Source organism: Theropithecus gelada, chromosome 14 (genome assembly GCF_003255815.1).
Source record: "Theropithecus gelada isolate Dixy chromosome 14, Tgel_1.0, whole genome shotgun sequence".
NCBI classification, from domain to species: domain Eukaryota; kingdom Metazoa; phylum Chordata; class Mammalia; order Primates; family Cercopithecidae; genus Theropithecus; species Theropithecus gelada.
In genome coordinates this window covers 7,970,136-7,996,308 of record NC_037682.1, presented here as the reverse complement: position 1 = coordinate 7,996,308, position 26,173 = coordinate 7,970,136, and the positions used below count along the sequence as shown (strand labels likewise).

At 53.6% G+C, this 26,173-nt stretch overlaps 1 protein-coding gene across 1 annotated transcript in view; it reads right to left on the bottom strand.

The window, feature by feature from the left end:
- Positions 1-25,519, bottom strand: part of SPTBN2 (spectrin beta, non-erythrocytic 2) — a 36,358-nt gene extending 10,839 nt beyond the window's left edge. The window contains exons 1-20 of the mRNA XM_025356548.1: positions 25,476-25,519; positions 25,210-25,388; positions 20,210-20,361; positions 19,608-19,781; positions 18,718-18,809; positions 18,493-18,573; positions 18,059-18,174; positions 14,738-14,850; positions 14,403-14,590; positions 12,429-12,546; positions 11,668-11,826; positions 11,042-11,344; positions 8,557-8,710; positions 7,471-8,341; positions 5,417-5,554; positions 4,359-5,115; positions 3,228-3,430; positions 2,819-2,909; positions 2,451-2,597; positions 157-420 (exon numbers count right to left, since the gene is read on the bottom strand). Coding sequence (XP_025212333.1) covers positions 157-420; positions 2,451-2,597; positions 2,819-2,909; positions 3,228-3,430; positions 4,359-5,115; positions 5,417-5,554; positions 7,471-8,341; positions 8,557-8,710; positions 11,042-11,344; positions 11,668-11,826; positions 12,429-12,546; positions 14,403-14,590; positions 14,738-14,850; positions 18,059-18,174; positions 18,493-18,573; positions 18,718-18,809; positions 19,608-19,781; positions 20,210-20,361; positions 25,210-25,366 — 4,278 coding nt within the window. The 5' untranslated portion in view covers positions 25,367-25,388; positions 25,476-25,519. The remainder of the gene's footprint in view (positions 1-156; positions 421-2,450; positions 2,598-2,818; positions 2,910-3,227; positions 3,431-4,358; positions 5,116-5,416; positions 5,555-7,470; positions 8,342-8,556; positions 8,711-11,041; positions 11,345-11,667; positions 11,827-12,428; positions 12,547-14,402; positions 14,591-14,737; positions 14,851-18,058; positions 18,175-18,492; positions 18,574-18,717; positions 18,810-19,607; positions 19,782-20,209; positions 20,362-25,209; positions 25,389-25,475) is intronic.
- Positions 25,520-26,173: the final 654 nt, after the last annotated feature.

Genomic DNA, 26,173 nt, shown 5'->3' with positions numbered 1-26,173 from the left:
AGAGATTCTGATACTGGCTGCCGAGAGAAATGACTCTGGGAAATGCTACTGAAGGTGTTATCTGCCAGGCCTTAGCTGGCCTCCCAAATCTTGAAAGCTTCAGACCCCTTCCTTTCTTCTGCTATTCACCATCCCCATCAAAGGCCCACAGCACACCTGCTGCTTCTTGAGCAGGATGTTGACGCTGGTGAGGTCCTTGCCGTAGTCATCCGAGTGTAGCTGGGCCTGCAGGCTCTCCAGCCAGCTCTCCAGGGCACAGCAGCTCTGGGCAAACAGCTCAGCTCGGTTGGCATCAAAGAGGCTGCGGGCCTTGGCTTGGGTGGTGGTCTCCAGCTCATCCCAGCGCCTGTGCAGGTCCCCCAGCTTCTCCGACACCAGGGCTTTCAGCTCTGGCTTCTCAAGAGTCAGCTCTCGCCCTTCCTGGAAGGCAAGACAGAGAACGTCAAAGTGCCCAAATTAGCTTGAACTTTAGACCTGAAGTGTGGGCAATAATTCTAAGTCCTTGTGTGTTCTCATCGACATACTCTTCGCAGAGGTTTAAGATCCCTTCTAAACTGCTGTTCCCTTACCGCTGATGAACCCCACTCCTCCTTCAAGACCCAGCTCAAAGAGCATTTCAATGAGGAATCCCTTGCAATCTCTCTTTAGTTTGGGTTCCTTCGTGCCTGTGGTTTCTGGCACCACACTGCACATTGACTTATTTGCCATCGTTTTGTAGTTCTCAACTCATTACTCTTCACTTCATTGATAGCAAGTGAGTCCCACCTGGCTTCCCCACTTCCAGCTTTTCTGCTTGAGGATTTTTGCGTCTGGGGTGGTGAGGAAAGTGTGCTCCCTTGAACTGTGTGGAAGGCAAATTGGAAGAGCCACGGAGTTAACGAGCCCAGAAGCAGCCCTCAACCAGTGAGACAGGGAGCTGATGGATAAATACGCAGCATCCAAGTGCTGTGGCTGTGCGGGTGCTGTGTTCTGTGTTTCATCTACACCCCCCCAGAGTGCCCCATGAGGGTTGGGCTCCCGCTGCCCATGGGGGTAACTGGCATGACTTCTGTCCCTTCTCATCGCTCCATTCCCCTACTGATGCTTCCTGGGGTCACCTCCCTAGAATCATTACTTCTGGGTCTGCTTCTAGGGGCACACAAACCCAGACACTGCCTTCAGGCCATTTTGCAGGTGGCTGTGGCTGTCAGGATGAAGAGCATCAAAGGCTAGCACTGCCTGGGTAGCTTCACAACCTTGAACACAATCCACACTTGGAAGCACACGCATGTGGCGGTCAGGGTGTTCCGGGCTTCCCTCCCACCTCTTCTTCCCTGGGGCCCTGCACACATTCTGTGCTGCTGCCAGACTCGCTCACCCCCTTGCTCCCAAACGGGCACTGCCTACCACTGGTTTTCTGTTTGGTTTTCTCTACCTGGAAACATCTTTTCCTCAATATCTCCACTTGTCCAAATTCTACTCATCCGCCATGGACTGCCCTGGATGTTGCTGCTTCTAGAATTTCCATATCTCCTCTCTCCTTATTCCCCAGGCTTCAGCAGGGCCACTCTCACAGCACTCATCACATTCTTCTCTGGATTCTATTTAGCTACCTGCATATATGCCTCATATCCTGACTACAGCGTTCAGGGGATCCCTTTCGGACCCCATGCAGTGCCTAATACAATGCTTTGGATATAGTAGTACCAAGTAAATATTTGCTGAATGAATGGAAACAATTGAAAGCACACTGGTCTCCTTTTGTCCCAACCGTCATGCCCTTGGGGGAAGGAAAGTGTCTTTTCGTAGACCTTGCAGTGCTTCACAGACTGTTGAGCGCATACCATGTTCTGTAGGGATACTTGCGGAGCAGATATAAAACTTTATATGTCCTTGGCTCTTGAGGAAGAGCTAGGTGGAAGACCAAGAACCAGGGACAGTAAGACTCGAAAATAAGGACTGGCAGACTACATACAGCCCATGAGGTAATCTGGCCCACTGCCTGTTTTTACAAATAAAGTTTTATTGGGAAACAGCCATGTTCATTCATTCACCTATTCTCTGCGGCTGCTTTTGCACTACAACGACAGAGATGAGTAGTTGTAGCAGAAACTGTTTGGACTGCAAAGCCTCAAATATTGACCATCCAGGCCAAGCCCTTTCCAGACAAGGTTTGCAGAGCCCACTGAAGAGCGCCATCCTGCTTTGAACTCAGGAACAGTTATGGTGTTAAATCCAAGCTGCAGTTTGGCTACCTACTAATTTGTACTTTATCAAGGTTCTGGACTCACTGTCCCACTCTCTGTCTCCAACAAAGACGTTTGTTTCCCAGGCCATAACTTTCCACCGTGGAGCTGTGGCACCAGAAGCCCCACAGTCTCTAACCATGACGAAAACCACGTCCTGGAGCCAGGCCCTCCCCTGCACGGTGGGGGACTCTGCTGAGAGGCAGCCCCCACAGCACCACTCACCTTGTCCACCTTGTCCAGCCAGTCTTTGTTGGCAGCCAGCTCGGCCATGAACGCCTGGTGCTTCTGCCACTTGGTATGCAGGTTGCGGGCCTCGTCGTAGGACACGTCCTGGGCTGTTAGCATCTTCTCATCAATCCAGAGCTTCAGCTGGACCAAACGTAAAACAGGGACAAAGGAGAGGGGGCATTTCCAAGGGAGGGGAGAGGGGGGCATAAAAGCAGGTCCACAGTGAGCCAGGAGAAGTGGGCACCTTGGGAAGAAGCCATGAAGGGGCTCACAGTCTCTGGTGACCTTGTGCTGGACTTATTCTAGGCTCAAGGTGGGAAAGAGATGGCTAGGGAATATCCCGGAGCCCCAGGGAGCCTCACCTCATGACAATCTTGCAGGAAATGCTGCTGCTCCCGGTTGTCCCGAAGACGGCCCAGAAACTGCTGTGCTGCGTCTTGATTCTTCCTGTGCCTGGAATGACACCCTCTTGTGAAACCCTGGAATTTGCTGTAAAAGGGCTGTGACCCTTTGGCTAACCTAGGGGCCTCCATTTCTTCCAGGGGAATAACGCCTTCCAGGAGCACGAGGTTACCCAGGAATCCTGACTTCCTTTTGGCCCTGGTTGGGGGTAGAACCTCCCAGCCCTCTCCAACCACTTGGTTCTTCCCCTCTACTTCTCCGTCAGCTCCTACCTGATCTGTGCGTTTCCTGTGCCACATTCATCTTTGAGGCCACCCTGTTTCCCAGATTTCCCCCAGGACCCCTAATTCATGGACCGCCTCATCAGACCTCCTCTCGATGGAGTCTGCCTTTTCCCGAATCTTGTCGGCATGGATGTTGCCTTCAGACACCAGCTGGCGCCCAGCCTCCAGGAGCCCGTGGATCCGTTCCCCATTGGCGTCCATGGTGCTCATGAAGTCCTCCAATTTTTTAATGGCAGCATCAGCAGCCTGGAGTGTCCCTGGCATCTCCGTGTGAGACAGAACATATTCCTGCGTGGGAGCGGTGACATTCAGCTCATTTTCCCCAGTACAATTCACCCCCTTAGGAGGGACCCACCCAGGGGCAAATCTGAGAGGTAGGGGCCAATCCACAGACAGGGAGGGTAGCCAGGAGAGCTCTGAAGGCAGGGAGGCTGCCAGCCAGTGTGGGAGTCTCAGAAAGTCACAGGGAAGCTGGGTGGGAAGGACTTTCCACTCCCCAGCCCAAATCCTGTTCTATCTCACTTCTAGCTCCTGATTCCATTTCTTTAACAGTTACACGACAAACTGGGTTTTCTATTTCTTCTAAAGTCAGTTTTAGTAAATTATATTCACATTTTTTTCATTCCCATTTTTCTTTCTTTTTTCCTTTTCTTTTCTTTTGTGAGACAGGGTCTCATTCTATGGCCCAGGTTGGAGTGCAGTGGTATGATCATAGCTCACTGCAGCCTCAAACTCCTGGCTCAAGTGATCCTCCAGCCTCAGCCTCCCCAGTAGCTGGGACTACAGGCATGCATGACCATGCCCAGCTAATTTTTTTTTTCTTTTTGTAGAGATGGGGGTCTCACTATGTTGCCCAGGCTGGTCTCAAACTCCTGAGCTCAAGTTATCCTCCTGCCTCAGCCTCCCAAAGTACCTGGATTACAGGTATGAGCCATCCTGTCTGGCTCCCATTTTTCTTTATAAAAAATTCTTCTATTTTCTTAAATTTTTTTTTTTGTAAAGACAAGGTCTTGCCATGTTGCCCAGGTTGGTCTCGATATTCTCAGCCTCAAGTGATCCTCCCACTTTGGCCTCCCAAAGTGCTGGGATTTCAGGCCTGAACCACTGCACGGCCCCGTTTTGCTAACATGTCCTTCCTGCCCATCCCGCTCCTTCACATTTCCCCGGGTCCCTACTTTGCTCTTCCTCCTGGTTGGGACTTTGCCCGGACTTTCACCTGGCTGCTGAGTACGCCCTCAGCCTGACGAGCATCCCGCAGGAATCCCTGGAAGCCGTGGGCCTGGGCCAGGCGACCTTGCCGGCTCTCCCACATTCGGCCCAGCTCCTCCCAGCCAGTTCCCAGGGCCTCCAGTCGCTGTCGTAGGAAGAGGCACTGGGGGTCAGCCTGGTCCCGGGTCACCTCCTCGCCCAGGGCTCGCAGCCGGCTGTACTCGCTCTGGGCCCGCTCCACCTCTCCCCGAAGGGCTGCATGTTGGGCCAGGAGGGCCTCTGCCTCAGGCAGGGTGGCTGGCCCTTCTTCAGAGGCCACAGCAGTCTGAGTACGGCCTAGCCAGGCCTGGAAGTCATCCAAGCTGCGCAGGAAGTCCTGCAGCCGCCGCGCCTCCCCCAGCGACTCTTCTCGACGCCGCATGGTAGCCCTGAGGTCCTCCCAGCCGGTCTGCACCTCTCTGAGCCGGGCGTTGATGGCCGCTGCCTGAGCGGGATGGCCGGCAGCCAGAGCATTTGCCTCTCGAGTCAGTTCACCGACCCGGGAAGCAATGGCCTCCAGGTCCCGCTCCGTGCCAGCCAGCTTGCGCTGCAGGGCCAGCACCCCAGCCAGATCGTTGCCTAGGCCCTGGGTGGACTCGATGACCTTGGTCTTCTCTCTCATCCAGGCCTGGGTCTCCGTACACTCTAAGTGGTAGTTCTGGATGCTCAGGGCTGAGGTCAGAGCTGCCTTCTTACCGTCTGCCAGAGACCGAAACTGCTGCCACCTGAGAGCAGGGGGAAGGTTCAGCTTCCTGCCCTGGCCAGGCCTATTTGGAAGCTTCTTCCCTGCTTCTCTCTCCCTTGGTATCTCCCCTTGACTCCTCCCTTTCTGGCCAGCAGCTGCTTCAGACTACCTTGACTCCCTCTCTCGTCTCTTTGATCCTTTTTCCTTTCCCAACGTATTCCAGACTGGTTTGCTTCCTCCTTGGTAGCCACTCTGCCAGGCTCTACAAAACCTGCCTCCCACTGCCATCCCCATTGCTTCATTTCTCTGTCAGTTTCCCAGTCCTGCCCTCCCAAGCCCACCTGTGGTTGAGCTGCTCCTGGGTGTTGACAATGCGGTCCTTGCCTGGGGGGCTGGCCTTCAGTAACTGCTCGGCAACGTCATTCACCGCGGTGATTTGTGCTGCAAGGGTGTTCATTTCAGGCTCCAGGGTCTCAAACCTGAGAGGGTGGAAGAGTCAGGCGTGAACTGTGGGAGGCAGCACTGTGCCCAGTCTACCTAAGTCCACCTCTCTTAGACACCCAGGAGGGTGTCTCCTTCACCAGGAGGCTTATCTGCAGGAGTCTCTGTGCCTCTCAGCCTATGAGGTTCATAGTATCTGTGGGTCAAGGGAGGAACCCCCAACTCCCCCAAAACAAGCAGAATAACTATTATCGCTAGAACTGCTCAAAAGATGGTGAAAGGTAAAGGTCAGGAACATACACACAAGTCAAACTAGACCCTGGCATGGGGCCAACCCTTTTTCGGATCCTCTGAGCCTCCTGGGACTTCCCCCTTAGCTGCCTATCTGGGTCTCATCCCACTAATATGTGTTAGAAAATGAAGTAATAACCAAAAATATTTGTCTGGGTGATGAAAATGTGAAGGATAACTTCTTCCAGGGACATTTTATGTTTTGTTTTTGTTTTTGAGACGGAGTCCCGCTCTGTCACCCAGGCTGGAGTGTAGTGGCGCGATCTTGGCTCACTGCAACCTCTGCCTCCTGGGTTCAAGCAATTCTCTGCCTCAGCCTCCTGAGTAGCTGGGATTATAGGTACCCACCACCAAGCCCAGCTAATTTTTGTATTTTTAGTAGAGATGGGGGTTTCACTATCTTGGCCAGGCTGGTCTTGAACTCCTGACCTCATGATCCACCCTCCTCAGCCTCCCAAAGTGCTGGGATTACAAGTGTGAGCCACCTCGCCTGGCCGGCATTTTATGTTCTAATAGGGCAGGGTTTGCAAATGTTTTCTGTAAAGGGCTCAACAGTAAATATTATAGGCTTCATGAGCCATGCAGCTGCTGCAGCAACTATTCAGCCCTGCTGCTGTAGCCTGAAAGTAGCCACGGGCGATATGCAAAAAGAGTGTAGCTCTCTTCCAATAAAGCAGAAACAGGTAGCAGGCTGGATTTGGCCCAAGGGTTGTAGTTTGTTAACCTCTACATTAGGATACCTTGAAAACTAAAAAAAATCTTTAATTACATTTTTATTTTTATTTATTTATTTATTTTGAAACAGGGTCTTACTCTGTCACCCAGGTTGGAGTGCAGTGGCATGATCTCAGCTCACTGCAGCCTCGACCTCTGGGCTCAAGCAATCCTCCTGCCTCAGCGTCCCCAGTAGCTAGGACTACAGGTGCCCACCACCATGCCTGGCTAATTAAAAAAAAAAAAATGTGTAGAGGTGGAGTCTCACTATGTTGCCCAGGTTGGTTATGAACTCCTGGACTCAAGTGATCCTCCTGTCTTGGCCTCCGAAAGTGCTGGGATTACATGTGTGAGCCACCAGGCCCAACCTAATTACATTTTTTTAAACACCAGGAAATTTGATTATACATTGATCATAGATCATATCAAGAAATTCCTAATTTTGTTCTATGTGATAATGGTTCTATAAATTTTTTTTAAGATTTATTATTGAATAAATGATTTGAAAATTTATTCTGTAAACAAAGCTATTTTAGTGTCTCTGTCTAAAAGGCTTATAACTTCAAAGCCTCAGCTATTTTAAGTCCACACAGACAATTTCAAAATAATATATCGTAGGTACGAATGCTTCCTTGTATTTCTTAAAGAGTGCACCCTGAAGAATGTAGGAGGGACATGCTAATATTGGGGATTTGATTTTTAAAAGGGCAGAGAATCAAATAAAGCAAGATATTGGCAATGATTGAATCTGGGTGATGGGTATAGAGAGGTTTGCGGTGAAATGTCTCTACTTGTGAATATGGTTAACATCTTTTGTTAAAACTAGAAACGGACAACCATTAAGACTCAAAGGGGTGAGGCAGGCAGTTTATGGAGGGACTCACCACCCACATCCTGGCCCCCACCCTGCCTCCCAAGGCCAGTCCCACTGGGAGCCTGAGGGGCCTACCTCTGCTGCACCACCTCCAGGTCCTCCAGGCGCTCAGGCAGGGCCAGCCCGTTGAGCCACTGCTCCTTCTCCTCCACCCAAAGCCCGCAGGCCCCGGCCTCGCTGAGCATGGTATAGAGCGCTAGGGCTGCCTCCAGGGCCCGAGCTCGCTCTCCTGCCCGGGCCTGCAGCTCCTCGTAGTGCCGCTCCAGAGTGGGCACCCGACCCTGCACCTCGGGCGTGCGGCTCAGTGCGGGAGGCAGGGCTGCTGCCTGTTCCCTCAAGGCGTCCAGGGTTGGCCGGTGGCTTCGGATCTCCTCCTCCAGGGCCCGATGCTGCCTGGCTAGAGCCTGCGTGGAGAACTCGTCGTGACCCAGCTCGGGGCTGGACACCAGGCGCAGTGCGTCTACCAACCAGGCCTCCATGTCGTTTGCATCAGCCTGGAACTGGTAGAGGCTGGCAGCTTGGGCCAGCCGCTGGGCACGCTCCTCGGCCAGGGCCTCTAGCCGCTCCCACTGGGCTTGGAGCTCAGCTGCACGGGCAGAGGCCTGGCTTGCCCCAGGGTGACCCTCGGCCACCAACTGCTGGCCCTGCTCCAGGGTGAGCTTCAGGGGCCCCAGCCGGCCGCTCATCTCACCCCGCAGGGCTGTGTGCTTGTTGAGCAGGCGGAGGACACCGGTCAGGTCCCGGCCCGTGTCGGCTGAGGCCAGGAGGTGCTGCTGCTCCCGCACCCAGGCCTCAGCTTCGCCCACCTCCCAGAGGAAACGCCAGAGCCGCCGTGACTCCTCCAGCCGGGCCCGCCGCGCCGCTGCCAACTCGCACAGTGCCTCATAGCTCTGCTCTAGCTTGGCTACCCGCTCTGACACCAGCTGCGGGTCGCAAGGTCTATACTCTGAGAAAGTCACAGGAGAGGGTCAGAGCTGCAATCCAGCCCTCCGGCTGCTCCCTGCCACCACACTCTCTTGGGCTTCCCACCTTGGTTCTAGCTCAGTCACCATCGTTTGGTCACCATCTTTCCTGTCCCCAGGTTTCCCAACCCTTCTACCTCGGCTCTTGATGTGCTCCTTCCCAGCCCCTCCCTCTCCAGTGCCTTCCCCGACTTTTCACCTTTCCCTGGGTTGCAGAAGCGCAGGGCAGAGGCGCTGACGGCCCGCACCCTCTCGGCCTGCACGGCGATGTCTGCCTCCACCAGCTCGTGCAGCTGCAGCAGGTCCTCCACTCCTGTCAGGTGCTTGCCCAGGTCCTGAGACTGCAGCCGGCCCTGCCAGGCACACATGGAGTGCGGATGCCCGCCTGAGCACGCACGCGCTAACCTGCCGTGTTTTCCTTCCAACCTCTCTGTGGCTCCAGGTGTTGCACCGAGGTGAGAAACCTGCTTACTCACACACACTGAGATACCCCAGTTCTGCTGTGGCACCCCGACCTCCTTATCCTTATCCTTAACTCCCCTGCTGTGGAACAATGTTCTAACTCACTCCTGCTCTTGGAAGCTTTGCTGTGACTAACCTTCTTAGCCTCAGAATCACTGACACCCTCCTGTCACCACTGCTCTGCCCCTGCACCCAGCAGCCTTCCTTCCACATCTTTCCCCAATCCACCCTCCTGGCCGCTGCCCGCCTGGGAGATGGCAGCAACCCTAACAGGTCTTGCTCTCATGCTGCCTGCCCACAGGCCTTCTTCAGAGTAGCCAAAGTGACCTTTTTACAAACGTAAGGTACAATGAAGTCTCTACGCCTCTCAAAACCTTTTAATCACTTTCTTTCTTTATTTTATTTTTTATTTTTTATTTTTTTTGAGATGGAGTCTCGCTCTGTAGCCCAGGCTGGAGTGCAGTGGCCGGATCTCGGCTCACTGCAAGCTCCGCCTCCCAGGTTCACGCCATTCTCCTGCCTCAGCCTCCCGAGTAGCTGGGACTACNGGGTTCACGCCATTCTCCTGCCTCAGCCTCCCGAGTAGCTGGGACTACAGGCGCCCGTCACCTCGCCCGGCTAGTTTTTTGTATTTTTTAGTAGAGATGGGGTTTCACCATGTTAGCCAGGATGGTCTCGATCTCCTGACCTTGTGATCCGCCCATCTCGGCCTCCCAAAGTGCTGGGATTACAGGCTTGAGCCACCACGCCCGGCCATAGTTTTTTGTATTTTTTTAGTAGAGACGGGGTTTCACCGTGTTAGCCAGGATGGTCTCGATCTCCTGACTTCGTGATCCGCCCGTCTCAGCCTCCCAAAGTGCTGGGATTACAGGCTTGAGCCACCGTGCCCGGCCAATTTTTGTATTTTTTAATAGAGACAGGGTTTCACTATGTTGGCCAGGCTGGTCTCAAACTCCTGGCATCGTGATCCGCCCGCCTCGGCCTCCCAAAGTGCTGGGATTATAGGTGTGAGCCACCGTGCCCGGCCTCTTTCTTTATTTTTTGAGATGCAGTCTTGCTCCCGTCATGCAGGCTGGAGTGCAGTGGCACAATCTTGGCTCACTGCAACCTCCACCTACCGGGTTTAAGCAATTCTCCTTCCTCAGCCTCCTGAGTAGCTGGGATTACAGGCGTGTGCCACCACGTGTGGCTAATTTTTATATTTTTACTAGAGACGGGGTTTTGCCATGTTGGCCAGGCTGGTCTCGAACTCCTGACCTCAGGTGATCCACCCACCCTGGCCTCCCAAAGTCCTAGGATTACAGGTGTGAGCCACCTTGCCTAGCTGTGGTGGTTTTTTTTTTTTTTTTTTTTTTTTTGAGACTGAGTCTTGCCCTATCACCTAGGCTGGAGTGCAGTGGTGCAATCTCAGCTCACTGCATCCTCCGCCTCCTGGGTTCAAGCGATTCTCCTGTCTCAGCTTCCTGAGTAGCTGGGACTACAGGCGCTCACCACTGCACCCGGCTAATTTCTGTATTTTTATAGAGATGGGGTTTCACCATGTTGGCCAGGCTGGTCTTGAACTCCTGACCTCAAGTGATCGCCCACCTTGGCCTCCCAAAGAGCTGGGATTGCAGGCGTGAGCACCGTGCCCGGCCCCTTCAAATCACTTTAAAGGATCCATGTTACTTTGAATAAAATCCAAACTCCCTGACCAGGCCTGTAAGACCCTAATGGGCTGGCTGTGCCCTCCCAAATCTCAGTCCACGGCCCCCACTCCTCATGCTCACAGCCCACCGGCTTTCCTTCTGATCCTGAACACACCATGCTGGTCCAGGCCGAGGGCCTGTGCCGGCTCTTCCTTCTACCTGGAACGTTCTCTCCTGAGAGCTCTCTGTGCTGGTTCTTGGCACTATTCTGGTCTCGGCTTAAATGGCATTTTCCCAGAGGCCTTATCTGACCAGCCCCTCACGCCGCCCTGTTTCAGATTCATCAATGGTTTTATGGCCCCTGCTCTTTTGTTTATGGAAAGGTCCGTGGGTTTTGTCATCAGCCTCCTCCATCTAGAACATGAACCCCGTGTGGACAAGGCCCTGTTTCCTTTGTTCACTGCTACTGGGGACAGGGCCCTGTGCTGGTTCACACTCAACAGAGATTGGCCGAGCAGACAGGCAAACGCACCCACTGTGGGGTCCCCTCAACTCTTGATCACCTGTATCCCACCCAGCACGCCTCACTGATACCTTCATCTCTTCCATCCAGTCCATGAGGTAGAGCAGGTCCTGGAACACCTTCTGCAGCTCCAGGTTGAGGAGGAGCCGCTCCCGCCGGGCGGCCACCATCTGCCGCAAGAAGTCCCAGAGCCGTGCCACGTTGTGCTGCCGAGCAGCGATGCGCTTGATGTCATGGTAGCGCTCGGCGGCCAGCTCTGCAGCCACGGCGTCCACCGCCTGCACCCGGCCGCTGTAGGCCACGATGTCCGTCTCAATGGCTTCGTGCTTCCGTACTGCTGCCTCGACAGCTGCCAGCTCCAGCCCAAAGTTGTCCTGTGTCGGGGACAGGGAGAGGAGGTGTGGGGACCAAGGGACAGTGCCTCTGCCGGCTCTTCTGTCCTGCAGAGCACTTGGGCTGCAAGATCCCAGCTCCATGTGGTGGCTCTAAGTTCCCTCTCTACCCCACCCCCATCCTGTTTCACCAACACTCTCTTCTGTCCCAGCCTCTGGCCCCTTGCTCCCCGACCTCTAGGCCTTTTTACCCAGGTGGCGGATTTCGTGTTTCATGGTCTCTCCAACCCGCGGGGCTTCTTATCCACCACCGTCTCTCTCCCAGTTCTGACCAGCCTAAGCATCCTAGGAGCCTCCAGTCCTACCTGGGACACGAGGCGCTGGTTCTCGCTGAGCCAGGTCTCCCGCATAGCAGCCTTGCGGTCGAAGCGGGCGGCCAGCTGCTCCAGCTTCTCCTGGCGGATGAGCTCGGTGCGCAGGGCCAGCTCACGCTCGTGCTCCGCCTTCTCCAGCCGCTCCCAAGCCTGTGGGGTGGGGACAGAGTCAGTGGAAGGGACAGGGCAGGGAGGGCTCAGTAGGGCTGGAGGCACATGGTAAGTCCCATGGAAGCTCGGTCTAGTGGATCCGTGGAATGCAGTGGGTGAGACGCCTGGGCGTGGAAACAGGAAAGAGGGCAGTGCTGGGAGTCTGTGAAGCTATGTAGAAGCTTCTGGAAAAGGACTGAAGGGAGCGGGAACAGTGGAAACCATCTGATTCCTTTGTGTTGGCAGGACTGTGTGCGAACCTTATTTTTACTTTTAGTCATCTTACAACATCGTGAAAAAAATAAAGGAAGGGATAGTGAGTTGGGGACAGGTGGAATAAGCTGAGGGACTTGGGGCATAATTTCCTTACGTGATTTCGTATGGAGAGTCAGACAAAGGAGCAGGGAGCCATGTGCCTGAGAGGACGGGAGAATTACATCTGGCACAGTGTGGGCAGCTGGGCGGAGTGCTCGAGTTTCAAGTTGGGGTAGCAGATAGTGGAGTTTGGTGAAGGTCGAGATGGCCCCGGGTTTGGGGATGTGTGCAAGGCGTCTGGGCCAGGGGCTACCCTGAGGGTGGGTGGCCTGCGGGCAGCCACGGACCTTGTTGATGTCCGAGATGAGCCGGCCCTCGCGGGGCGTGTAGACCTTCTGGTTGTTGGCCCGAAGCTTGCTCTGGATGGTGAAGAGCAGCACTTCCAAGTTGCCTTTCTCGGTAAACCTGAGGCAGGAGGCCGGGTTGGGGTCAGAATTAAAGCCCATGAGGGTCACAAGGACTCTTTCCTCTTCAAAATGGCTGTCCTGTGTTGCTTTTCTTCTTACAAAAGTAATACAAGCTCTTTACGTGGAAACCAGAAAATACTGGCGAACCAAAAGAACATAATTTTATTTTATTTTGAGACAGAGTCTTGCTTTGTCACTCAGGCTGGAGTGCAGTGGCACAATCTGGGCTCACTGCAACCTCTGCCTCCTGGGTTCAAGCCATTCTCTTGCCTCAGCCTCCTGAGTAGCTGGGATTACAGGAGTGTGCACTACCACACCTGGCTAATTTATGTATTTTTAGTAGAGTCGGGGTTTCAAATTCCTGACCTCAAGTGATCCACCCACATCAGCCTCCCAAAGTGCTGGGATTACAGGTGTGAGCCACTGTGCCCGGCCGAAATAATTCTTTTTTTTTTTTTTTTTTTTTTTTTGAGACAGAGTCTCGCTCTGTCCCCCAGGCTGGAGTGCGGTGGCGCGATCTCGGCTCACTGCAAGCTCCGCCTCCTGGGTTCACGCCATTCTCCTGCCTCAGCCTCCTGAGTAGCTGGGACTACAGGCGCCTGCCACCACGCCCAGCTAATTTTTTGTATTTTTAGTAGACACGGGGTTTCACTGTGGTCTCGATCTCCTGACCTTGTGATCCGCCCGCCTTGGCCTCCCAAAGTGCTGGAATTACAGGCATGAGCCACCACGCCTGGTCCGAAATAATTCTTTTATAACCTATTTCCTTGCTTATTTTTCATGAACATTTTTCCATGTCAATAAATGCATTTATTTAATATCATTTTCAGTGGCTGACCCGTGACTTATTTTTCTTTTATAGTGGTTGTGTTGATGAACATCCTTGAAGCTACATCTTTGTTTAATGCCCAGAAGACGACTTCCTAGGTTAAAGGGTACACCTTAAATCATTCCCTGGAATGTATAGAAACAGTTGTTTTCTGGACTAATATTAGTTTCAGAGCTGATATATATTAATTCCAAAAGAACTCCATGACAGCATAAACACAGACATTTTGGCAGCTACTGAACAGAATTGCCTAAGAGCAATCACATATTTGGAACAGTTAATTGCTAAAATATTGAAATGATAAGAACCTCTGCAATTCTCACGTTACCAGCCACACCCACGTTGCCGGTTAAGACCTGCCTGTCAGGTCCAGTCCCCTCTATCCTATGCTGGGATTGGGTTGCCATGACACCCTGATCAGTAATCTTATCTGATGAATTGCACTGACTCAACACACCATAGCAATCATTTCCACAGCATGTTTTTTTGTTTATTTATTTTTTGAGATGGAGTCTTGCTCTGTCACCCAGCCTGGAGTGCAGCAGCATGATCTCAGCTTACTGCAACCTTTGTCTCCCAGGTTCAGGTGGTTCTCCTGCCTCAGCCTCCCGAGTAGCTGGGACTACAGGCATGTGCCATCATCCCCAGCTAATTTTTTTGTATCTTTAGTAGAGACAGGGTTTCACCATGTTGGCCAGGCTGGTCTCAAACTCCCGACCTCAGTAGAGATGGGGTTTCACCATGTTGGCCAGACTGGTCTCGGTGATCCATCCGCCTTGGCCTCCCAAAGTGCTGGGATTACAGGCATGAGCCACCATGCCCTGCCCACAGCATGATTTTTAAAAATGGCTAATCATTTAAAAAAATTTATTTTGTATCAACTATGTTGTTTGGATGCTTCTGGCATGGGAAATCTCTACTGCACTTATGTACTGCCAAATTTCCCTCCCTGAAAGTTGTGCTAATTTAGGCTTCCTCTCGTGGGAGCACAGCTCAGGGCAGGGTGGGGCCCCAGGGACACCTACTTGGGCGGCTTCTCCACGGTGCGGTAGGAGTTGAAGGACTGCAGCTGGTTCTGGACCCCACTCAGGGAGTTGGCCAGCTGCCGGTCATTGAGGGTCACAATCGTTTGCTCGATCCACTGCAGCAGCTCCGAGGCCAGGGACTCATACTTCTCCACCAGGCGCTCTGCCTCCATGGCATGGTCCAGCACCTGGGAGGCAGAAGACATGGACATGACAGTCCCAGCCACAGGGTCCCTGGCCCAGTCCTGCAGCTCCACCCTGCCCTTGCACTGGGGGAGTAAGACCCCTCAGCCGGGCCTCCTCTGGCCTTTATACCTACTGCCCATGGACAGTACCTTGCCAATTCTCTTGCCTTCCACTGCCAGGGCCTTCATCTTGGAGAAGTAATGGTAGTAAGTAGCCACATAGGTAATGATCGACTTCTCATCTGGCTGGTCCACATTCACATCTGCAAGAGCGGACCATTTGGGTCAGGCCTCCCAGAAGTACATCCACAACTTGCATCAGCTACCCCAAACCCTGGGCCTGCCCAGTCCTCCAAGGCTGACATCTCTCCATCCCCTTTTAGAGCAAAATGACAACTTGGCCATTCAAATGAAAGGGGCACCAAAAGCTCACCTTTTTTCCCTTCTTCTGGAAACAAGAAGGGCCCTCCAAGCAGAGCACAAACCCCAGAAGGAGGCTTTTACTCAGAGTTCCCCATGGAGACCAAAATTAGTTGTTTGGGGAAGAAAAGCAAGAAAAGAGACAGCATTGCTATGTGGGGATGGATCATGGACTTTTAGGCTGGAACAATGTTTAAGAAATCAATGGAGGCCGGGCGCAGTGGCTCACGCCTATAATCCCAGCACTTTGGGAGGCCGAGGTGGGCGGATCACGAGGTCAGAAGATTGAGACCATCCTGGCTAACACGGTGAAACCCCATCTCTACTAAAAATACAAAAAATTAGCTGGGCGTGGTGGCGGGCGCCTGTAGTCCCAGCTACTCGGGAGGCTGAGGCGGCAGAACGGTGTGAACCTGGGAGGCGGAGCTTGCAGTGAGCTGAGATCCGGCCACTACACTCCAGCCTGGGGGACAGAGCGAGACTCTGTCTCAAAAAAAAAAAAAAAAAAAAAAAGTCAATGGATTGAGGGGCAGCAGGACAGAAGGTATGAACTAAGCCTCCTGAACCTAAGATGCACAGAGTGATGGGCCCTGTGATCCCCGCAGCTCAGTGGGGACAGAGGCCAGCTCTCAGCACCATCTCCAGGTGTGATCACGCTGTTTCTAACCTCAATCCCAAACCTCAGCTGTGGGCCCAAGGAGGGGAGTGTCTTTCAAGCCGAACTGGCTTCCACCACACAACCGAGGCTGACCGTAACTTGAAATCTATGGGTTCTTTTAAATAGGCCAGATTTTATCCTAAAGGTAAGACTATGAGACTGGAAGCCTCTTGCCCATTTCTGGAAACACGCAGGCAGGCAGGAGCCACTGAAGTCATCTCGGAAAGTTACAGAATGCTTAGCTTTATTTCCAGGTTCTGAATTACAGCCATGCTGCCCAGAGGCTCTCTAAGGAGCACTGCATGAAGCCTATGTCTGTTGCTAGCTCGCTGACACTTGTCATTCTGGAGTAAAAGGGTCCAGGTGATAGGGCTACAGGTAGAATGGAAAACAGGGAGAAAATGGCCAAGACCAGCGAACATCCACCCAGTGAACTTCAGGAGCACCTCCAGCAGGGGAGTCACTGGGCCCTTCTCTCCTCCCTGTTCTGGCTGCACCAAGATTGGTCTCCACTCTACCAGAAGCAGCAGAGGAAACAGGCTCTGGAGCCAGGCTGCCTGAATGCCAATCTCAGCTCCATCTGCCAGAGGACTTGGGCAAGTTGCTCACCCATTATAGGCCCCCATTGTCTCTTCCATAAACTGAGGATAACGGTACTGATTTCAAAGGGGTATTGTGAAGATTAAAGGATGTCAAGTGCAGAACCAGGTACCAAACAAGAGAAAAATCGCAGTCGGGTACAGGGGCTCACACCTGTTAGCCCAGTGCATTGGGAGGCCGAGGTGGGCGGATCACAAGGTCAGGAGTTAGAGACCAGCCTGACCAACATGGTGAAACCCCGTCTCTACTAAAAATACAAAAACTAGCCGGCCTAGTGGCATACGCCTGTAATCCCAGCTACTCGGGAGGCTGAGGAAGGATAATTGCTTGAACCCAGGAGGCGGAGGTTGCAGTGAGCTGAGATCGCACCATTGCACTCTAGTCTGGGCAACAGAGTGAGACTCCGTCTCAAAAAAAAAAAAAAAAAAAGAGCCCAGTCGCTGTTACTGATCTCATCTATCTTGTCAGCATTATGACCAGAACCACAGGAACCAATCAGCAAGGTCAGCTGACCACAGGCCAGGTCTGGGTAAGAGTGGAAGGTCATGAAGCTTAATTTCTTTTCTTTTTTTTTTGAGACGGAGTCTTGCTCTGTCGCCCAGGCTGGAGTGCAGTGGCCAGATCTCAGCTCACTGCAAGCTCCGCCTCCCGGGTCCACGCCATTCTCCTGCCTCAGCCTCCCGAGTAGCTGGGACTACAGGCGCCCGCCACCTCGCCCGGCTAGTTTTTTGTATTTTTTAGTAGAGACGGGGTTTCGCCGTGTTAGCCAAGATGGTCTCGATCTCCTGACCTCGTGATCCGCCCGTCTCGGCCTCCCAAAGTGCTGGGATTACAGGCTTGAGCCGCCGCACCCAGCCGCTTAATTTTTTTTCTTAAAAATTTGTTTTAAAAAAATAAAGACAGGTCTCGCTGTTGCCCAGGCTGGAGTACAGTGACTATTGACAGGTGTGATCCCACTACTGATCAGTGGGGGGGTTTTGACCTGCTCCATTCTGACTTGGGCTGGTTCAGTCCTCCTTAGGTAACCTGGTGGTCCCCTAATCCCAGGAGAACACCAATGCTGAACTTAGTGTGGATACCCAATCAGCATAGCCCACTGCAGCCTAGAACTCTTGGGCTCAAGTGATCCTCTCACCTCAGCCTCCCTAGCAGCTAGCACTACAGGCAGGTGCCACCGTGGCCAGCAACATGTAGCTGAATTTAGAATCCTAGAATTTTCGAAGAACCCTTACAGACCAATTCTGTCTTTTAAGACATGAGGAAACTGAGCCACAGAGGCCAGCCACTGGCTGTATGTCACAGAGCTCCTGTGTGTTCTGCCCGGGACACAACTCACAGCCCAGTGCTCTTTCTGTCACTGGGCTGCCCTTCTTCTGACCTACAGTCTTTTGTTAGAAAAAAACTGAGAAATGATTTTCATACCACGAAATTCACCCTTTTAATGTATATAATTCAGTGGTTTTCAGTGTAAAGATGTATTTTTTAGGGGGAGGGGTAGTCATGGGGTCTCAGTATGTTGCCCAGGCTGGTATCAAACTCCTGGGCTCAAGCGATCCTCCTGCCTTGGCCTCCCAAAGTGCTGGGTGTGAGCTACCACATGGTTTTCAGCATATTTACAAGGTTGTGTAACTATCACCACTTTCTAATTCCAGAACATTCTCTTCCCCCACCAAAGAAGCCCCTGTATCGGTTGGTGGTTACTCCATGTCTTCCCCTTCTGCGGCCCCTGGTAACCACTGGTCCACCTCCTGTCTCTACCCTACCACCTCTTTTTCACATAGCTCTGGCCCCACCTTCGGGATCCAGCAGCTTGGTAAGTCCCAGTTCCTTTTCAGCCAGATTGAATGCATTCTGCAGATTATAGTGCGCATTACACTTCTTCAGAGACTCAAAATCCAGCAGGTCTGGCCTGGGTGGGGAGGAAAGACAGAAGGGATCAGAAACATGTGAGATCTTAAAGAGGAAGAGGAAACCCACACCAATCTTTATCCCTAAGTCACCGACCCAATTTTGTCCAGAAGTAGGCATCCCAAACCCACACTGCTGCTCACAGCCCCTCCCCATACCGCCTCCCCTGCTTCCCATCACAAGCGCTCTGTGCAGTCCTGCACCCCCACGTTCTGGTTCTGCTCCGAGTGCTATCCCTTCCTTCTGACTGCTGTGCAGCTCGTCTCATCTCTGTCTCCACATGTGCAGCCGAGGTCACTAGCCGACCCCATCTTCTCACCGGTGTTTATGCACGATGGCGTTGAAGGCTAGTCCATCTCTCCAGCTGGTGGTGAAGTTGTGTACATTGACGTTGGGATAACTATAAACAGAGATTCGGAAAATGGTGAGTAGGGCTGAGCCCTGGTCTGTGATTCCAGGGCAGTCACCAGCTCATGGTTCCTGGAGCCCAGCACAGCCTGGGGGTCACTGACCCTCCAGTGCCACATGCCCAGGGCATCCTCACCCTGCAGTCTTCATCTGGCACCACAGAAGCAGGGCATCCTTGGCTGACTTCTTCTCCTTGTTGTCTTCTGTCTCCACACTGATGTCTTGGATCTAGGAAGGAAGCAAGCAGGGCCCTCACTCCCTGGACAGGAACTCCTGGTGTTATCAGAGATGCTCAGATAAATAGCAGGAAACCACTCTTTAGACTGTGGTAATGGGGTGGACAGGCATAGCCTGAGGTCCTTTCAACCTAGGCCAGGGACCACAGAACACTGGGTGGAAGGGGTTTGAGGCAGCAGATTAGGGTAGGATGCTGAAGAATGGATGTGTCCCTGAGTGGAGGTGCTGGTCCCTCCAGGTGGGGAACTGCAGGCGGAAGAGTGAATCTTTTCTGAGGGCTGGCTCTCCAAGGTGTCTGAAAGCTGGCTTTCCAAGGTGAAGCTGACAGAACCCGGGAAGGAAGGGGGTGATCAGGAAAGCTGTGATGACATGAGGACACTGGGGCATGGGAAGGAGGAGGGTGACTGTTCCACTGGGGGAGGCCAGCAGAGTTTATGGCAGGGGATTGGGGCCAGTGACCAGACCCTCTAGAAGTTCCCAAACCCCTTGTGGTGAAGGACCAGTTTGTAAAACTTCTAGTCCCTTGTGGACCAACCTGTGGTCCTACTGCACACAACCAGTGCACAGGGAACTTGCCACAGGGGTTTGCCATTCACCCACGCTGGTTTCTACCCTGTTGAAGGAGGGGAGTCCACTGATCTGGTGCTTGGATAGCGCCGCAATGGCAACTGCTACATAAGGTTCTAGATCCTCCGTCTTTGTGTTTGTTGTGTCACGGGCCAGCAGGAACAGTCTGTGGTGCAGAATCAGGGCAGGAACCACACCCTGTGTGACAGTGTGCTGGGGTACCTGGAATCGAAGGATGATGGTCCAGACCAGCCCAAGGGTCAGTCGGTGGTTTCCGTCCACAATGTCATGGGAGCCCATGTTTTCCAAGTGCACTTTCTGCTCCTTGAGGAACTGCAGTGCCTTGTCCACGTTCTCCAGGCAGTGGATCCGCATGCGACCCTTTGTGGGCTTTGGCTGTGGAGGGACGGGGGCAAAATGGCACGGGACTGTGGGCTTCCACCCTCTTCCCCAGCCTTCCCAGGGCCCGGCTTTGCACACCTTCCCCATGACCTACCTCAGGAACACAGGCACAGCCCCAGGGCTGGAGCCAAAGCTGAGGTTACAGATGAGGCTTGGGCAGATTAAGATTCCCAAGGGAATTAATTGCACCCAGAGTAGGTGGAAAAAGAAATGTTTTCAATGGGGCCACTGTTCCTGTCTCCACGAAGCAGTGCTCCTATGTAATCTAAGTGGCAAAGGCGCTCGAAATGAACCCATCCTCTGAGCAGAGGGAGCCACTGCTTCCCGCCCTGTGCCGTCACTCTCTCTGAGGGCTGTTCCTCCAGCTGGTCCCCTTGGACACTTTTCTGAGGCCCCCTCTTCCCTTCATGACCACAGCTCACCAGTGTCTCTCCCGAGAGCACCTCGAGGAGCCTTAGCAGGTTGCGTCCATCCCGGAGGTCGCTGTACAGGTCCCCCACCCGGCACGTGACCCGGGCCAGGTGTGAGTTTACCCACTTGGTGAAGGTTTTCTTCTGCACGGCTTCTCGTTCATCTGCGGTGGCAACATGGGGTTATTTCTGTCCTTCAAGTTCAGCATGCCTGCTTCTAAACACCAGTTGGCAGGGGTGGGGGATGGAGGAGCCTGAGAGATGGGAAGCGGGGTCCTCCAAGGAGGAGGAAGGGAAGGAAGATGACCAGGAGGAAAGCCCGTAACTTGGAATGAGCTCATAAGCAAGGTAAAGAAGAAAGATGAAAGACAGAAAACAGGCTTTGAGAAGAAAGGATGAAGACCTTGGAAACCGTGGGACATGCAGGGAGGGGCTGGAGTGGGGCAGTCGTGTAAGTGGTGGAACACTGGTCAAGTGACTTCATCCATCAGAGCCCCAATGTCCTCATCTGTAAAATGGGAACATCACTTTCTACTTCAACAGGTCATTGTGTTGATTAAATGAGATAAGGTATATAAAACACCTAGTTGGTGCCCGGCACAAAATGGCTCCTTGGTGAGCTGCTGTTATAAAGTGGTGTGATCTGACCTGCAGGAGAGCAAGAGCTGCCCAGGCCGGTGGGAGGTATGGCTGTTTTCTTTTGGTTGTGGACAAAGGAGAGGGTGTGGGCTAAAATCATAGCAGCGGCTCTTCCAAGCGGTCATTAGGACTTGATGGTATAGAGGCTGCAGGCCTCCTGAGTCAGCTTACTGTTCCTTGGATAACTTAAAAGAAAAGGCAGGCTCCTCTGTTTTGGGGGTTGGGGACGGTACGTTCAACAGGCTGCAAGGGGATCCAGTTCCAGGACATAAACACCCCATTGCCCAGAAGAACAAGATGTTGAGAGTTGGCAACTGGGAAAACAGTGAGGCCAGGAACCATGAGGGAAAAAAGCCAGGCAGAGTTAGGCACCAATCTCAAAAAAAAGTTAGGCAATGCCCTGCTGCCCAGCCCACAGAGGAGGGGAGCTACTGAAGAGGGGAAATAAGTACTAGGTTTCATAGGAAAATAAAAATTAAGAACGTTCTAAGTGACAAAGTGAAAGCATCAGAAGCTGCTCTGGTGATGAGGATTTCTGCCACTTCCCCACAGAGAGCCCTGTGCAAGGACCCAACCCAAGTGGCTGGGGTCTGAAGAGTCACTTTTGCTTCCGTCTCAGCACCAGCATCTCAGACACCAGAAAGACTCATCCCTTAATCTCACATTCCTAAGCACCTCACCCATAAGACACAGCAACACACCCACGTCGCTCCCTGTCTCTTACTTTCAGCCACTATACCGGCACAAAACCTGGGGTCCTAATAACAACATGGGATGGCCCCATGCTCTCCAGCACCTGTGAAACCAAGGGTGCCTTGGGGCCTCCTGGCAGGTCTACAGGCCCCATCTGAGCCAGGAGAAGCCTGGGTCACAGGCCATCGCTGGATCCAGGGGGACTGCCCTGCTGCTGGGCACCCTGGGGTGAGACCATTTTGGCACACAGGCAGAAGACACAGAAGTAGTGTCAGCTAGGAGGAAAATGGGCAAAGTCAAGCACAAGAAACCAAGTGTTATGTCACAAGACGCCCACAGCATCCCAAGATCCTTACACACACACACACCAGTGATTCCCAGAAACACACCCAAGCACTTGTGCCAGAGTGAACACACACCTGCGCAGACATCTACCTGGGCCTGTTTGCACAGATCCTCTCCTTCAAGACACTCCCTCTGCTTCCACACACACTGCCCCCATGCACACATTCAGACACACACTCAGAAGCGTGGAAAACACAATCTCCCGGTCCCTGGGCCTGGCTCACCCCTACTCCTCCCCTAACTGTCCTGGCAGGCGCTCCACTGCCAGATCCAGATCTGCCTTAGAGGCACTGTTGGGGCCTCCCTGGGTGCTGGTGCCCCTGCGCCCCCCAAGGCTGGTTGCCTTTGCTCCATGCAGCACCCCAAGGCCCGGCACTCACACCCACCCATGCCATCATACACGGTCCCTGCCAGTGGGTCCAAGCCTTTCCCCATTCCATTGACATCTGTGTATTTTCCAGCCTCTTGTAATTATCCCCTCCAAGCTGCATCACATTGTCTCCCAGCACAAACACTGGAGTCACACTGTGTCCCGTGCTGGGTCCTCAGCTCAGCTCCGGCCACTGTCCCCACACCCAGGTCCCTCTGGCCCAGGCGCAGTAGTCCATACAGGGGGCCCCTGGGCCTCACCTTGTAGCTGTTTGAAGCGTCCTTCCAGCACGCTGGCATACTGAGCAGGGTTGATGAAGGCAGCTGGTGAGAGCAGGAGGCCCCCGGGGTTCTGGGCCCCTTCCACAGCCTCATAGTAAAACTCGCCGGCCTCGTGCAGGCCGTTCCCGTGCACCCTGTTCACTCCGTTCCCATTCATGCTGCCAGCTGCTGGCTACAGAGCCCAGGGCCCAGAGTCCATGCTCCCCGCCGGCAGGGGGCCAGTTTCTGTTCCCCAGTGGAACCTCAGGCTGGACTCCAGGGTCGGGGGATTCAAGAATGGTGGGAATTACAGGGAGTGGCAAAAAGAGTTACGGGGTGTCCCGAGCTCCTGAGACAGAGAGTGAGGGCACGCCTGGCTGCGGCGAGAGGGGACAGGCGGCTCCAGACAAACAGGTTGGACAGTGTCGGGGAGGGGAAGGAGGCGGAGTGTGGCTGGCGGGGGCAGGGCCAGGCCCTGTGGGGCGGTGGAGGAGGGCACTGCCAGCGCCTTCGAGACCCGCCCATCAGGCCCCAAGTTACCTAAGAATACGCAAGATCCACAAGAGGGGCCCCCCAATGCAAACTCCTGTTTCCCAAAGGTTTGCAGGAACAGCAAGGGCAACCCCTCTCTGGGTGACTCTGGGAGGTCCTTCTCCAGGATGTGTGTGCTTTGAGCCCCAGCTCAGAAACAGACAAAGAGAAATCCGGAAATGAGGAGATCCTCAAAGAGGAAAGGCCAGGCACTGTGCGAGGTATTTTCTTTTACTCCCTTGTCTGTGAAATGGGCACTGTTTCCACCTTTCCAGCTGTTTACCACCACCTCCAGTGCCAGCTCCTTCCCTGCCCTCCGGCCCACCAGGGCCGTCCTCCACCAGGCCATCCCAGCCCCCAGACACCCTGCTGCTGGGCGCATCTACCAGGCGCCCTTCCCCTCGGCTTCAGCGTTTACCATGTGCAGCCTACACTTGCCCTTCCCTGTCTTCATTCATTCAGTGTTTATTTGACACTTACTGGCTGGAGACAGTGCTAGGCAAAGCCCATGCAGAGCTGCCTCTTCAGGGGAGCCCAGTTTAGTGAGAGCACGAGGTCGCACAGATGTGTGCAGACACAGTGACAGTCCTGCCTGGCCCGAGTTATGTGCAGCCAGACATGGTGACAGTCCTGGGAGGGATGTGTCCTATGTACACAGGCTTGGTGACAGTCCTGGGAGGCATGTGTCCTATGTACACAGGCATGGTGACAGTCCTGGGAGGCATGTGTCCTATGCACACAGGCATGGTGACAGTCCTGGGAGGCATATGTCCTATGTACACAGGCATGGTGACAATACTGGGTGGCACTTGCCATGTGTGCAAACATGGTGGGTGGCACATGTTGTACACACATAGACATCATGACAGTTCTAGAGGCTACATGAATCCAAAACCAGAGTGCCAGGAATATTTCCCCCAAACATGACATTCTCCATAACCCACACCTTCTGTCTTCTCTGATGTATAGACGCACTGGTAGGAGAGTTTCACAGCTGGCCTGAAGACCCAACCAGCAGGACAGAGAAGCCCAGGAGAAAATGAGAGGGGGTACCAGGAAGTTATGGCTGCCACAAGGGGGTCCTCAGACTGGTGCTGAGCTGGCTCAAAAGAATCACTTAGGGAGCTTTTGAAAAACCCTGAGTTCTGGACCAAGATTCTAATTTTCTGCGTCTAGGGAGGAGTTTGGAAACCTGTATTTGTTACAAAAACATCCCTGGGTGATCCTGTAAAACATGTGGCCAGGTTTGGGAACCTCCCTCTTGGAGTCTCTCTTCTTCTAGGGGCCAAGCCCACCCCCACTGGGAGCACCACCTCTTGGTGAGAGTAGCTGGGGCCTTTCAGACTGGGTTGGGTTGGGCTGGGCTGGGCAGCCGGCAGGTCAATGGTAATGACAAGGGTGGGATGGAGGAGGAAGCCAAACGGGGTGGGTGGCCTTGGGGTGTGTGGGTGAGTCAGCCCCACACCAGCCACTGGTGGTGTCAGGTGGCAGCCGCACTCTTGTTGCCATGACAACTCCTCCCCGGGAAGACAGGGAGGCTGTCAGACGAGTTTCTGCTCAGAGCAGAGAGCCCAGGCCCCAGGCCGTAGGGAAGGGTAGGGGCCAAGGCAGGCAGAGAGCACACCCGGGAGAATGGGCAGCTGCTGAAACCAGCAGCAGTGGGAGGAGGGAACCTGCTTCAGGGAACAGGCAGATGAGATAATGGGAGTAACAGGCGGCAGGTGGAAGGAACAGGTGGGGAGGGAGCAGAGGGGAAATAATAGACCAGGAACAGGTGTGGGAAATGACAGTGGGAAATCAAAGAAGATACAACAAGGGCATGACAGGTAAGGGAGAGGTGGGCGGAGATGGGAGAGGCAAGAACGAGAGTGCTGAAGGATGAAGGGGCGTGACCCTGGGGGCTGAGGCCAGAGAGGGAAGCTGTTTTAGTCAGCTTAGCCAGTCCAGGGGCCAGTGCAGCGTCTCTAGGCTTGGGGGGAGGAGCTGGGGAAAGTTCTGAATGGCCTGAAGGCTATTCTTGAGGCTGGATTTGAAGACCAGGGAATTGATAGAGTGTTCTGGGTCTCCCACTTAGAAAGAAAAGTCAGTCTTCCCATAAAGTTAAAGGGCTCTTCATGACGAGCTGACAAAGCCTCCTCCAGCATCCCCCCACCTCGACCCTCCCCTGACCTCACCTGCCAGAGCCTTAATGCGAGACCTCTCAAAGAGGCGGGCTGAGCTGCTGTCATTGTCCCAGTCTGAGTCAGGAAGGTCCCAGCGGTTGTTGATGTCGCTGTACTGGCCCTGGATCTCCAAGCTGTCAAAGTCTGTGGGTGACAGAGTGCTGCTCATGGTGGTGGCTGGCTTCCTGCTCCTGCAAGGAGAATGCGGCCAGTGAGGGTTGTCGAGGGACCACTAAGCCCTCCACTCACCACCAGGGCCTTCTGTCTTCCTGCCCTACCTGTGCCCCGCTCTCCTTGTGGCCAGAGGCTGTGGTTGGCTGCTCAGTGGAAATCAGCCCCCAGAGGGAGAGGGGAAGCCACCGGGGAAGCCTAGGGACAGGAATACATCAGAAGCACAGAAAGTGAAGCAGGAAGGCAGCAGCAGCTCAGAGTAATGCGGTGGTCAGGAAAGGCTCCAACGGCTTCGGGCCAGAGACAGATGGGTTTGGGGGTAAGGAAAGGGGTGATGGGCTTCAGTGCTTCAGACAGCAGTGTACAGCCCAGGATAATGCAGGGAGCACATATGGGGCCCTGTGGGCAATAATGACTAGAAAGTGGCATTCTTTCCTTCCACAAACTGTCCTGAGCCTGTGATCAACCCAAGATGGCCTCCTCTACCCTGTCGGCAAGTTGAGATAAAAAGACCCAGATTCGTTGGACGCAGTGGCTCACACCTGTAATCCCAGCACTTTGGGAGGCTGAGGTGGGTGGATCACCTGAGGTCAGAAGTTCAAGACCAGCCTGACCAACATGGTGGAAACCCATCTCTACTAAAACTACAAAAAATTAGCTGTGCATAGTGGCAGGTGCCTGTAATCCCAGCTACTCTGGAGGCTAAGGCAGGAGAATCGCTTGAACCTGGGTACACCACTGCACTCCAGCCTGGACAAGAGAGCGAGACTTGTCTTTTTTTTTTTTTTTTTGAGGCGGAGTCTTC